The sequence below is a fragment of the Neophocaena asiaeorientalis genome, unplaced genomic scaffold (assembly GCF_003031525.2).
Source record: "Neophocaena asiaeorientalis asiaeorientalis breed wild unplaced genomic scaffold, Neophocaena_asiaeorientalis_V1.1 scaffold53, whole genome shotgun sequence".
Classification (NCBI taxonomy): domain Eukaryota; kingdom Metazoa; phylum Chordata; class Mammalia; order Artiodactyla; family Phocoenidae; genus Neophocaena; species Neophocaena asiaeorientalis.
Genome location: NW_020174134.1, coordinates 50,388 through 64,866, shown reverse-complemented (window position 1 = coordinate 64,866; position 14,479 = coordinate 50,388). Strand labels below are relative to the sequence as shown.

Here is a 14,479-nt window from a genome sequence, read left to right as displayed (position 1 = left end):
GATTTTGACCCACAAGATTCCCAGTCCAAGGTCACTGGCTACATATTTACGTAGCAGCCTCAAAGTAGGACTAAGTTTATCCGTAGCAGTTATATTATGATTGCTCAACTTTTTTTTAAATTACCGCAGTGTGCTAGGTCTTGTGAAGTATGTAGCCTGTCTATAAGGAGCTTATCTTGCTGAGAAATTAATGTGAAAAAATGAGCAGACAGTACAAGAGTTTTTATTTAATTTCAACAGAAAAACAGAAATTATGTTAGTTTGGCTATAGAGTGATTAAGTCTATTATTCTTAACAGATCTGGCATAGATCCAAATGTCTTTGGTTCCTATGTATGCAAGAAAAATATATACCCAAAAGTAAACATTTTCATAATGCCGTGCTAACCGAATACAGGGATTAGAATAACAAGATCAGCTCATGCATTTTAAGATTATAATGTGTAATGATGATTTTGAAGATGCACTTGTCTGCGTTATTGAAATGAAATGTTATGCTGCCCTAACAATTTGAATTGATGCTGATTCTCGTCCTGACCCTGTGGGTCCCTGTTCCTGATAATTGTACACAGCACTGAGGCAAGAGGAACTTAAGTTCCAGGAATACATTTATGGTTAATCTGTTGTTCAGGTTACCCAGATAGCCAGTGTATTTTAAAGCAAGGCTCCAGCAAAATGGGGATGGGCTCTAATAGAGTGGATAATTGCCAGTTGCTCTCCTTTTAACTCAGCCCTTGTGCCCGTGACACTTTTGAGCCAGCAAAATTGGAGGGACTATGTAATGTGTACAGTATGACTGCCTGTTTGCTATTAGAGAGGGATGGGAAATAATCTGCATAAAGAAACGCTAAAAAATTATACACCGGGCAACTAACAAAAGTGGCCGGGGTATATGAGCACTACAGGAGTGAACTCTCTTAATGTATGCCTGTTATAGAACAAACTCCTGCTTACGTTTCTCAGAGCATACTGCTGAATTAAATGAAATAGATGTAACACGACTAACTCAGGGCCCACAAAAACCCTCGGTATTAGCTTCCTTTGCTTCTCTGGAGCAGTCCCCAATTCGCATGACCACCCTTGTTGGATAAATGGCATTTTTATATTGCTTTCGGTCACCAGAAGGCAGTTATGGTTCTCAACAGGGGTGTTAATTCTCTGTTGTAATCCCAGATCTGTCACTGAGTTTCTAGATGACTAGAGGCATGTCCCTTAACTTCTTTTTGCCTTAGTTTCTCCCTTTACAAAATGAAGCTAATGATACCTGTCTTCAGTCCCTGATTGATGGGGAAAAAAAGCATTTTAATTTTTTTAAAAAGGAGCATAAAGATTCATCCTGCAAAATAGAGAGTATTGCTCGCTTATTCAGTTTCAGGCTAAAATGTTCTAAGGACAGCCCAAGGTGAGGAGTGGTAAATGAAGTATTTGAGATCTTAATTAGACCAGAAGTAGAATTCCGACTACTTTCTTCTATTTAAAAATAGACTACTTTCTTCTATTTAAAAATAAATAAATAAGTAACAGAATGGAATTGGATAGCATTTTCCTCTCCATTTTTCCTAAATGAGGTAAGATTGAGGTAAGGCCACTAAAATGAAAGTAGGCTAACAGAAATTTGGAAGACTCTGCGAAGAATACGCCTGAAGATGAGATTCACTGCACGTATTTGAAAGCAAAGTAGAAGAATGGAAAGTTTCAAGGTTCTCAGGTGGTCTTTAGAGAGTCTAGTCATCCTTTCTTTGAATATAAATAAATTTCTTTTTTGATGTATATCAATAAGTGCAGTGCAGACAAAAAGAATCAAAAACAAGAATTTTATTCTATGTACAGATTTTCATCAGTAGCTATAGTGACATTTTATTTCTTAGAAAAGGAGCGTAAAAAGGATCATAACCAAAACATATTGCAGCCTGATTACTCCCAAGCCGTGTGGAGCTGGAGACATGGGGGTTAGGAAATTAACTCCTTTTCTCATTGGTCTTTTGGAAATCGCTCTTGACACATGAGCATTCAGTCTCCAAACTGGGACTCTCAGCAACATCAGAACGAGTTTTGGAAAAGCATCTTCTTTGCCTCAGGTGTCCTCACGTGATGCCATCTGCTGCCATCTGCTTCTGCATAGACATGGCGGGACTCAGTGTTCTTTGTGGAGTGAGGGCACATACTATTCATTCCTGTTTTGAACATCCTCCATTCCCAAACATCACTTCAGTAATGTAGGAAATTCACACACACACAATCCATGGAGCCCAAGGAAATTAAGAAAAAATAAAGGCAATGACATGTCGTTGCTAAGGAATATAGCCACATTGAGCTTACTAAGAGTGTTAATTTGTGATGTTTTGAAATGTGCCATTTGCAGCCGTTTGTGGACCACAGGCCCTTTTAGGTCAGCAGGTTAGATCACTTTGAAGAGTAAATATTAATGGGCTTCTGTTAGCCTGCAGTGGGTGGACAGCAACGAGGAAATAAACATACAAGCCTCAGCATTATCTCTTATTTTCTACTGTGAATTTATTATACTCCATCCAGAGAATTCTTGGATGTTTCTTTTGAAACAAAACTGTTTTACGGAAACGAAATTAATACTTTGTATATCATCATTTTCCCCTAAAATGATTTTAAAAAACATTTAAAGATGTAACATGTCTGAATTTCTTCCTTCAGTGCAAAAAAGTTATCTTTTACAATATTAAAGCCTAAAATACTGAGGTTGAAAGAATTTCTTGAAAATGTCAAAAATCTGTTGTTTTGCCTTCCTAGTGTATATTTAATAACAAATCATAGAATTTACTTGGTCCTTTCATTTGGATCTCAGAAAAATTTCTGCCAGGTGAATAAGACAGTTATTATCCCAAGTGTCCAGAAACAGCCTGGAGAGTTATCGACTTGTTCATCATGAAGGTAACAGACTCTGCATTGTGGTCAAGGTCTTTGTACCTCTTTGTACCCACCATGGAGTACTCTGACAGGCAAGCCGAATAAGCATATTCATTTTGTATTCATAGATATGTAAAATATTTTTTTAAACCACTGCCAAATTACCAAATTAAAAGCCCACGTGTTTTTGTTACCTTCAAAGTGTTTAGTTTCAAGAAGACATTATAGTCAAAACTGGAGCCAGTTGGGGGCAGAGCCATAAAGAATTCATTTAGACTGTAAACTTTCAGTGACCCAACGAACTTTCCGCCTTGTTTATGCTTCCCCTTCCAAGTAAACATTTGTTTTAGTACATGAGAGCATTTCTCTCCGTTTTTCCTCTCCCTAAGTAAAAATGCCCAAATTTCCATAAGTGGCCAGCATTTCTATAGGACCTGCTCCTCCATCTTCACCTGTTTTTCCACAGCGGTTCTCCGCCTGGGTTTTCCAGGACAGGGTAGATGGTATTCACATGCACAGCTTTCCCTCCAGCTCCGGAAAGTCTAAGGGAATGTAAGTGAGAGGGATGCCGTCCGGGGACATCCTCAGGTTTCTCCAGTGCTGAGAAACTAGGTAGATCATTCATGAACCTTGGTGCTTTGTTATTAAAAACAGTAACCACTAATACTTATCTAGCACTCACAAGTGCTAGGCATTTTGTAATGGGTTCTCTCTGCATTATCCCATTTAATTCTCACAACTCTCTGAGGGGGTCAGCACTGTTATCATGCCCATGTTACACAGGAGGAAACAGCTTACTTGGCTATAGAGGTGAAGACCACCAGGCTGTTGAAGCTGAACTCAGACTCAAGTCTGCTGTCTGCAATGATTGTTATTACCCGCTGGACCTTCAGCCCCTGCACCAGTGGGGCAGCACCACAGCGGAGCCCCAAGGTGTTTCCACACATGTCCTCTTACTTGACCTTCACAAGAGCCCTAGGTCATGGGGCTGATGCCTCCAGGTGTATGTGGCTATGGGCAGCAGGGGTTGAGGATGGAGTACAAGACCTCTCAGAGGCGCTGCCAGTGTGGGCCCAGGGTTCCAGGGAGACCTATAAGGGGCTGTGATACCACAGAGGATCCCTGTGGCTACACATGCCTCAGCCTGAACTGATACTAAAATTACTCAGTGGTTTTATTGAGCATGAAGTACATTCTAGGAACCATACCTATATATTGATATAATTTCATTATGTTTCTATAGCATAGGAGCATTCATGTAATAAAAATAACAGTGAGCATTTTATGTGCGCTCCTTGGTCACCAGGTTAGATTAACTTATTTGCGGGAGAGCTATATGTCTAGCACAGGCCATAACAGATGTGGCAGGACAAGTTCAGATGGACCTCTTCCTGCTGCAGCATGAACTGGTTGTGGCCCCAGCAACCTGGAGAAAGGCCTGCGTGGTGGGAGTTGAGAGCCACAGTGATCCTCAGGGCACCTTAGCCTGATCAGGATGGTTGGTGGCGCTCATGGTGCAGGGTCTGGAGCCATTGGGTACCCTGTATTGAACTCTTACTACGTGTCGGGCTCAGTGCTAAGCTTTTTCCCCACATTTCTGCATTTGGCTCATCAAAACGATCTATGAGGTGGGTACTGTCCCTGTTTTGCAGATGGGGAAATGATTAGCAGGTGCGAGCGATTTGGCAGCCTTACGGGCAGAGCTGAGATTCATGGCCAGTCTTCCTGGGTCCAAGTCCCCGTGCCCCACCCCTTGACACCAACAGTGTGGAGGAGGCAGGGGGAGAAGTGAAGGGCGGCCCAGTGTTTACCAGGCAGCATAGACCAAGGGGTGGCCCAGGGGAGCGCAGACTCCCCACATAGTGCGTCCCTTGTCACCTGGGCCACCCCCGTGGGATTGAGCTGTCAAGGGAATGACGTATGGGGGTGGAATAGCCGTCGGGACAGCTGGATGGCCACTGTTCTCCTTCTCTTCATGGCAAAGCCTTGCTCCAAGCTCTGAGTCCTTGGTTGTTTTAAAATGTGGAGTCTTCAATCATTGTGTCTTGGGACGTGTAGCGTGTTTAATTCTGTCACCAAAGGCGTCTGGCTTACTTACTAATGAATTTTAAAATTAAGTTGGCCTTTTTAAAACAAATATTTGAGGAATATTTTTATTCCCTCCCCGAGTGGTTCTAGCCACAGGGTGTTAACCTATGGAGCCTCCCAGAGAGGCCATCATGCAACTGGCTGTAAATCACTGGCTCTGAAGAAAGAAGGTTCTTTCTTCTCCTGCCTCTTGGAGTGATGGAAAATAATTACAGAATTGGGGTGAAAGAGGGATTATATTTTTTGTGTTGGCTTGTGTGCTTTTATTTTGTTTTGGTTGGTCTTTATTGTTTGAAAGAGAAGTTACTGTCAGCATGTACAGAAAGAAGCTTAGGATCAACAGATACTTATTTGAGGCCTAGTCTGCGTACGAACTGGGGCTTTTACATGAGTTTTCACATTGAATCCCAGCAGTCTTGCGAGGGAGGTGCTCTTGCCTGCACTTCACTGACAGGTCCGGTGGGAGAGGGTAAACAGCCAGTGTGTGCAGGGCAGCTCTCACCACACGGCTGACCCTCCACCTGGGAGGAAAGAAAATAACCTCAGTGTTAGCTGTCTTCTCAGCATTATGAAATGATTATAACTAACACATATTGGGTGATTATTACATGTCAAGACTATTCTAAGCACTTGTCTTGTATTAACCCATTGAAACCTGGGGTGGGCTCTGTCACTAGCTTTATTGCACTGTCCCTGGAGGCAAACAAGTGCACTGATGGCAACATTGTAAAGTTTTTCATTGTAAAGTTTTTCAATCACCTGTTCCACAGTGCTTTTTCTAAATAGGAATGCAATTTTAAACGATTAATAAAATGCTGTGGTACAAGAGGAAAACAAGAAAAAGGAACAAAATAGCTATTCCAAAAACAGCAGGTTTTGATGAACCTGAAAATTGAAATATTTGAAAATATGCTATTTGCTCAGTTTAGATTATACTGCAGAATTAGAGTACTGAATCTGCTTCAGTAAATTTCTTTGTGAATGTGAGTGCTGCTGCCTACATAGATATACTGAACTTATTTCAGAAGGAAATACTCTTCTCAGAGCAGGGCATGGGCAAGGAAGCAGTACTATTGCTAGTAGTCCTCTCCAAACTCCTCTAAAAACCCGGCTTTACTGCAAGTTTGTAATGAAGATGTAACACTTTTACTTCTTATACCATGACTTCCATTTTGTGGTATAAGTAGGGGCAATTACTCTGGTTAGAGATTCTAGCCTGGGTGAGGCTGAGTTAATAAATAGCCTCTAGCACTAGCAAGGGGTATCTTCATTAAGGCGGTAATGTGTCAGGAGTGCTAAGTAGGTTACCATGGTATTTGGGTTTCAGCCTGGACTCTGTCTTTTCCTGAAATTAAAAATGTTCATTCTTCAGTAAAAGGTGCTTCCTTACACAGCAAAGCGGAGGAACATTAAATGGGTGAAATGACTGGGGCTCAGGAACTCAACTGCAAAGGCTGATTAATGCATGGATACTTTAAGATAAGTATCGACTGACAGGTTTTGTAAAAAAGCTGTTTAATCTCTGTATCCGTCCATCCATCTGGAGGGAATGTTCGCTAGCATGTGGAAAAGCTGCTGCTCTCCTTCAGAAAACCCTGCCCACACACAGGACCAGCTAACCCACAGGATTAGGTCTAATTCATCTCTGAATACACAGAGTCTAGCACACAGCAGATGTTCAAAAAATGTTTGCTAAATGAGTGCATAAATTCTGCTTACCCTTAGGCCAAATCAGCCTAAGAGACATTTTGAATTGTGTGTGGTTCTACATTTTGAATTGTGTGTGGTTCTGACTTCGAGCAGCATTTGAAGACAGCGGATTGTCCTCAGATGCTGGGATGAAGCCCTGGAAACTGGGAGAAACAGTTGGCCTGTGTAGGGACAAGGCAGTGTGGTTGGATTAACTCATATAGAACTTCTCAAAGTGTCCCCGGGCCAGCAGATTCAGATTCTGAATCTACTAAAGATCCTGGATAACGTATGGGAAGTTACATTATTTCCAAAATTTTACAGTTAACTATAAAAGGACAAACGGTAACATTATATTGCAGTTCTAAGTAATCCCGTTTCACTGTGAAAATATTAATTTTCCAAGACCTGAGGGGAAACACTTAAAATGTAAGGCCTGTTTTTTTTATCCTCATGCCTCTTATGCCTGTGTCTCATGGAAATATTATTTAGCAGAGAAGTACAAAATAGTCCTGATGGGAGGGAGAAGGATCCAGAAGCTGCCAGTCTAAACTGTCCAGCCTACCTGTGCTGTTTTTCTGTTACTGTGATTAAGCTGATGGATGATTCTGAGCAAAATATATTTTCTTTTTACATTTTTTCTCAAATATCTATAATCGTAAATGTCATCTCACTAGTTTGAGAAAGGGGCTTTGAAAGCTCTTGGAAAGATAAAGGTTAAAATTTAAGGAATTTTCTAGCCAAACCTCAGTTATTTAGAAAATTCTGGTAGAGGACACTATTTCTCCGGTGCCCAATTAACATTAACTTCATTGCCTAGTACATAGTAGTAGAAGGTAAGGTAACATATCAGATTATATAGATATTGCCGTTATGAAAAATTTGAAATTTCTGTTCTTTATCAGTAAACAAAAGCATGAACAACTGATGTCTCTAAAATCTATAACATAATTAAACGAATCTCATTCTAAGCTTTATATGTTCTTAAATTTGTGTTTTTCTTTTATGTAAGCATATATTAGACATTAAACTTAACCAGTAACATAGCAACTGGTTGATGATTAATTCAGATGGTATGAAAAGCATTTACCAAGTTGGTCTAATCTGTTCCACATTTGTATCATAATTTCTTGTCACTAATAAAAGTTCAGGTGGCTAATGGATTCTGCTCCTTTTTCTAGGTTTATTTCAATCTACAGAGGACCCAGCCACACCTATAAGGTCCAGAGGCTGACTGAATTCACATGCTACTCCTTCAGAATCCAGGCAGCCAGCGAGGCTGGGGAAGGGCCTTTCTCGGAAACCTACACCTTCAGCACAACCAAGAGTGTCCCCCCCAGCATCAAAGGTTTGTGGACCGTGTATTCAGTCATGCTCTTCTGTGAGAGTGAGGAAATGTTGGGATTTAAGAGGAGGAGGCTCGATTCTGACCTTGAATATGCTCTCCTAATATTTCTCATATCAGCAAGATAGAATCGAAAGAATGTTCTAAAAGAGATGGTTGAGAAATGGGTTCTCTAGGGGAAATGAGAGGCCTAAAGGGAGAGGGCTTACCGGTAATGACTTTTCTCAAGTATGTGTAAATTATTATCACAGATAATTTAATGGTGAGACAGTCTCTCCCCCACGGGGGATAGATGGACAAAGAAAAGAAGCCGACCTGAGTGGCAGATGTTGGGTTAGGAATGCGGGTGAATTCCTGGTGATGGAGCACTTATGGCAGGTCACCATGAGAGGTTTGAGTGTCTCTCTTCAGCGCTTCGCATGCATCTTCGGATGACCGTGGTGCGTCAGTAGATTAGAGGCCGGTGTAGGCAACATCCACAGCCTTTCCTCCAGCCCGCAGCCCCCACTGGAAGGCTGTAGCAGTGGCCTGTTCTCACCTCCTGGAGTATTTGTCTTGAGGTTTGTGAATGACTGGTTTACCCTCTGCCCCCTTCATGGGATCAGGGAGTGAGCGAAAGCCACGCCCCCAAGGCTCTCCCTCCCCCGGGTCTGCTGAGCCCTCATCTCCCATTTTCAGCCACTGCACAGCCGACTGGCCAAGCCGGGCAGACAGCAACAGGGCAGAGCTGGCTCAGCCCTTCCCACCTAGCGTTGGGCCCAGTCCCAGCCCCTCATGGACTCCTGAGCCTGCGCCCTCACCTCCCCGGTAGTGTGATTCTTGTGAGGGTCCCTGCTGCCTGTCTTTGCTTTATCCAGCTGCTGCCCGAAATGACTCTGAGGCTGACAGACAAGCAGCCCACCTGAACCAGGTTTTACATGGGGTAAAGTGAGGGTTGGCTGTATTATTTGGGTGGCTAGGCAGTGAGCACAATTTGTTAAGAAGGTTCTGTCTGTGTCTGGCCCCAGGAGAAAAGCCATTTATTTGACTTACTGCTTCTGCACAGAGGCGCTGTATCAGCTACACCAGGGCACGGAGTGCGTTACAGGAGGGTGCGGGGCCTCCAGGGCCTGGGTCAGGGTCTGACCACAGTCTGGTTGCATTCTGTGAAGGTTTCCCATAGTTCCTTTCAGGGCACTTTATGGTAAATACCTTCCCCCTGCTCCCCTGCCCCTCAGTGGTCCAGAAGCCCTTTGGCTTCTTCATGTGACGAAGATAACTGGTATAAATGGATGTATACTTGCTGGGTCACTTGGGCAGTAAATGCCCTGGCCCTTTGGTGTAGCTTCGCCTTTCAGCTCTAACAGAGGAGATTCCTGAGCACGCTGTGGCTGATAGGTTTGTTGTTGTAACAGGAAGGCTTGCCACACTTACCAATTAGCTAAATAACTTCAGGGGTCTTCCCAGCACTACCTTAGCCTCTGAAGGTGATTATTGGGGGCGATTCATTCTGTGGAAAATACAACACCAAATTGATAGCCCTTGCAGGTCGTGGTACACCTTCTTCAGGAGGACAGTGTCCTCACGCTGCCACACGATCAGGTGTTCCTCCTCTCATTCTTAGATTTAGGAAATTGTCTTAGCTGGAGGACTGTTTAAGTCTGATGAGATTATTTCGTTTTCCATAAATTGTAGTTTTGGCCAACTAATACAGACTTTTTTTTTAAGACAACTGTTATTTTTCTGAAACAGCATTATACAGAGTTGAAAGTAGAAACAACTGCCTCTGAAGAATTCATGTAATTAGAAATTTAAAAATTAGAAATTAAAAATAAGGGCATTCAGCAAGAGCAGTTACACATGCTAGTTACAAAATGGAAAAATATCAGATATTGAATTAAGCTGTAGAGATACAGTATAAGCTGTAAGAAAATATTTTAAAATTCTACAACATGTAAGTGCTTTGCTGCAAACTAACGTAAGTTCACTTTAATCTGGAACAATGAGTCCAGTAGGTAAAAAATAAACTAAAAAATATAAACGTAAGGTAACTTTTAAAGTCTTACCTCAAATGCCACCTGCTCCTCAGACCTTTCTTAGACTCTCACACGGATGTGACTTCCTTCCCCTGGGACTCCCCAACATTTTGTTTGTACCTCTCATTTTAATGTGCCTTACACTTAGGTTTGTTTGTACTTGTTTCATACCTTCCTCTCCCCTTCCCTCAACTAGATCTTCATTTCCTCGAAAGCACTATTTATGGTACCTATTTTTGCATCCCCCAAAGAACCTAACACAGGGCTTAATCATAGAAGGTGCTCATTAGCCATCAAAAAAATAACAAAAATGCAACCCAGGCCAAATAGTTACTAATAGGACAGCGAGCAAAGGGTTCTTCGCCAATGGCTTGCTAGGCATGGAATGTCTTCTCTGTGTAAAGGGTACCCTGCTAGTTTTCTAGGAGGCTGGGCAAATAAACTCCCCTCTCAGGGTGGGCACAAGCATTCTCTCTCTCTCTGGGTTCTCACTAATATTACTAAAATATGGGCTATTCCTCTGATACTTTGAATTTTGAGCTTGGATGTGTGGATTTGTTTTTCAGCACCTCGAGTAACACAGTTAGAAGGAAATTCATGTGAAATTTTATGGGAGACGGTACCACCCATGAAAGGCGATCCTGTCAACTACATTCTGCAGGTATTGGTTGGAAGAGAATCTGAGTACAAACAGGTAAGAACCAGCGTGCGTGGCACGTGCGTGGCCTATCAGGGTCTGGCTGGCTCCTTGCCTCTGCCTTTGCGGTGAATAATTTAGTAGCCAGTGAACTACATTTTTCTCAAAATTGGTCGTAGAAACTGCCTCACTTGTACCCATTACCTAATTCTTTAGGGTATAGTAGCTCTAGCTTACATTTTATTTTGTATGTGGTGGTATTCTTAAATTTTCAGTTCCACAAGCATAATCTTGTGAAGGGTTTTAAGTTCTGTATTTGTATCTGATATTCATATGTATTGGAAACTAAAGTGGCAGTGGTTTTACTTGATAGGGAAGTAGTGTCAACCTAATTACTAAAGCCCATGTCTGTTTGCCTTTTTTATGGAAGTTATAATTGAAGGATAAGGAAAATGACCTATCAGCCCTTGAGGCCTGTGATTCAGAAGCTCTGGGTCACTGCTTATCACCCTTTACTGTGCATAGGATCACCTGAGTATCTGTTAAAAATTCAGATTCTGATTCAGTAGGTCTGGGGTCGAGGTTCAAGCGCCCAGGTGACATTGATGTTGCTGGTCCATGGATCGTGGTTTGAGTAGCAAGGCTATACAGTTCACATGATAAACCCATACACGAAAGAATGTGATTGGACTATAACCAGATAAAGAATTTGGGTTTACCATTCTTGACACCCTTTTCGATCCTAATTCTTCCAAAGCCACACATTATCTTGTCACTGGATGTGAAGGATTCAGAGACTTTGTGGCTTTCCATAATGTTCCCAGGAACTTAATAATTATGTGAAATCAGAATATAACATTGTTACTCCATTAGAAAAGCTGAGGACCCATTCCTTACCAGCACTTTTAATAGAGGAATGCATTTATGTCAAACTCAAGAAGTTGAAGATAAATGCCACTGCCTTCCGAATCATTAACATAATTTGCGAACACTTCTTTGTATTCAACTATTGAGGCTCCAGGTACACAAAACAAGTAGAAAATAATTTGATTCACAGTTTTTGTTAATTTGCTGGTTAATATTCCTCGTATAATAATAAAGAATACTTGTAAATAAAAATGTGTAAAAAGAATCAAAGAAAACTTTAGTAAATTTTACTGTACTTTGTTAACATGAAGTGCCAGATAAAAGAATGAATTGCTTTAAGCACATTTTGCAAAAACTTGTTTTAAACATGACAGGCACCACCAGTATTGATTAACATCAGTGGATGATTTCACGTTTCCATCATTCCTCTGAAATAAGAGCAAAACCACTCTTGTTTCCTTTCACCTTACAGTCTCGTTTTATACAGTATATTTCACTTCACAGTCAGTAATTTTATGTCTGCAGTTGTTTCACCTTACCACAAATATATTACTGGTTTCAGAGTCTCAGCGCACATGAAGAGCAGAGGATTTTCCCTGCTAGATTTAGTCATCTTTAACACCAGTAGCCATTGTCCTGTCGCATAGCAGTGTAACAAATGGCTAAAGATGAAATGTTACCAAATTTTACAACATATCACTTGACACTTAACAATATTCACTTGCCAGCAGTACATTCATTGCATGTTCATCGTTGTATTTTATAAACCTTTTTATTCCACCACCGTGCTTTTCCAACCTGTTCTTGGAAAAAATGTTCTGCTTCTCAAAGCATACTGATTGCTGATTTACATTGAAAAAGCATTGTTTACTCAATATCTATACACATTCATAAATTAGATTTCACTGGCAGATTGGCTATCTTGAATCTTGCTATTTGTCTAATGTTGTATATTTTGTCTCATGAACATACAAATACGAATACACAATTACATATATGCTTCAAAATATATTTCTTATTGTAAACAGCTATAAATAAGAGTTTCTTGTTGAAAGTAGGTGAAAACACAGTACACCAGGGCGGGCTCAGTAGCTGGGGAATTAGCATTCTTCTCGTAACCGTGTATTTCCTGCATTTATCAAGAAATGATTAAGGCAGGTAGTGGTACTTGAAAAGCCACCGTTGAGTCAGGGACAATTTGTACTGAGTTTTTTGCTTCTCCCTATTCAATAGACATTAACTTAAACATGATGTTTTGAGTACTTCATTCAGTTGTTCTGGACACGAGATAGGGAATGAAATCTATTTATCTTATGTGTGCAGAGTAATGGTTAAAATAATTATAGTCCAGAGATAACAGGCTTTGAATTCATAGAGGCAAAGCAAAAGAAAATGAGAGGTCATCAGTGCAGAGCATACACCACAGCAGAGCTATGGGCTTATATTGGAAGCACTGTGTATACTTCAATTACAGCACTAATCAGGCAGGATCCACTAATGTGTGGGCTTGTGTTATTCATTTTTATTTTCCCAGGTCTGGCACATAGCTAGGCACTCAGTAAATGTTTCTTGCGTGCATGAAAGAGGCAGTTTCACAGGAACAGGGTGATTTATACTTGCAGTGGTGAGAATCAGTAAACTTCACCATAGGGGGGATTTAGAAGTGATGTTTGTAACTGAGGTGAAAAAATCACCCATAATAGAACAGTGTCCTTCTGTTCCCCTAGCTCATTTTTACAGGCAACATATGGTAAGGGCCAAGTCTTTTTCTGATATTTTGCTGGAAACATTGACTTTAACTCTGTAATTAGCTTTCTTTGGTTGAGCTATCATGATGTGGGGCGAGCATCTGGTTCTAATTATGAGACTGTCTGTTACAGTATTAAGTCCTCACCTAAAGTTTTACTCTGTATTAGAATGCATGCATATATTGATTTGGCTTTTCTGCCATTTAAAAAAACGTTTCAAGCACAAGCTTTTTTCAAGAACCTTAAAACTTCAAACAGTATTAATTGTAAAGCATTCTCTTTTTTTAAAAAACATCTTTATTGGGGTATAATTGCTTTACAATGGTGTGTTAGTTTCTGCTTTATAACAAAGTGAATCAGCTATACATATACATATGTTCCCTTATCTCTTCCCTCTTGCGTCTCCCTCCCTCCCATCCTCCCTGTGCCACCCCTCCAGGCGGTCACAAAGCACCGAGCTGATCTCCCTGTGCTATGCGGCTGCTTCCCACTAGCTATCTACCTTACGTTTGCTAGTGTATATACGTCCATGCCTCTCTCTCGCTTTGTCACAGCTCACCCTTCCCCCTCCCCATATCCTCAATTCCGTTCTCCAGTAGGTCTGTGTCTTTATTCCTGTCTTATCGCTAGGTTCTTCATGACATATTTTTTTAATTTTCTAAAATTCCATATATATGTGTTAGCATACAGTATTTGTCTTTCTCTTTCTGACTTACTTCACTCTGTATGACAGACTCTAGGTCTATCCACCTCATTACAAATAGCTCAATTTCGTTTCTTTTTATGGCTGAGTAATATTCCATTGTATATATGTGCCACATCTTCTTTATCCATTCATCCAATGATGGGCACTTACGTTGTTTCCATCTCCTGGCTATTGTAAATAGAGCTGCAATGAACATTTTGGTACATGACTCTTTTTGAATTTTGGTTTTCTCCGGGTATATGCCCAGTAGTCGGATTGCTGGGTCATACGGTAGTTCTATTTGTGGATTTTTACGGAACCTCCATACTTAAAGGTTTTAATGTCTCCATCAAATCTGAATGAGATCCTTGTTGAGTAATCTTGGTTGTAGGTTTTTCTCCTTCAGCACTTTCAGTATGTCTTGGCACTCCCTTCTGGTTGCAGAGTTTCTGCTGAAAGATCAGCTGTTAACCTTATGGGGATTCCCTTGTGTGTTATTTGTTGTTTTTCCCTTGCTGCTTTTAAT

At 41.0% G+C, this 14,479-nt stretch overlaps 1 protein-coding gene across 2 annotated transcripts in view; it reads left to right on the top strand.

Moving 5' to 3' along the window:
• The window catches only part of FNDC3B (fibronectin type III domain containing 3B), a 244,498-nt gene that overhangs the window by 217,669 nt on the left and 12,350 nt on the right, over positions 1-14,479 (top strand). For both annotated transcript variants that reach the window (XM_024754771.1, XM_024754770.1), the window contains 2 exons: positions 7,838-8,004; positions 10,583-10,710. In XM_024754771.1, coding sequence (XP_024610539.1) covers positions 7,838-8,004; positions 10,583-10,710 — 295 coding nt within the window. The remainder of the gene's footprint in view (positions 1-7,837; positions 8,005-10,582; positions 10,711-14,479) is intronic.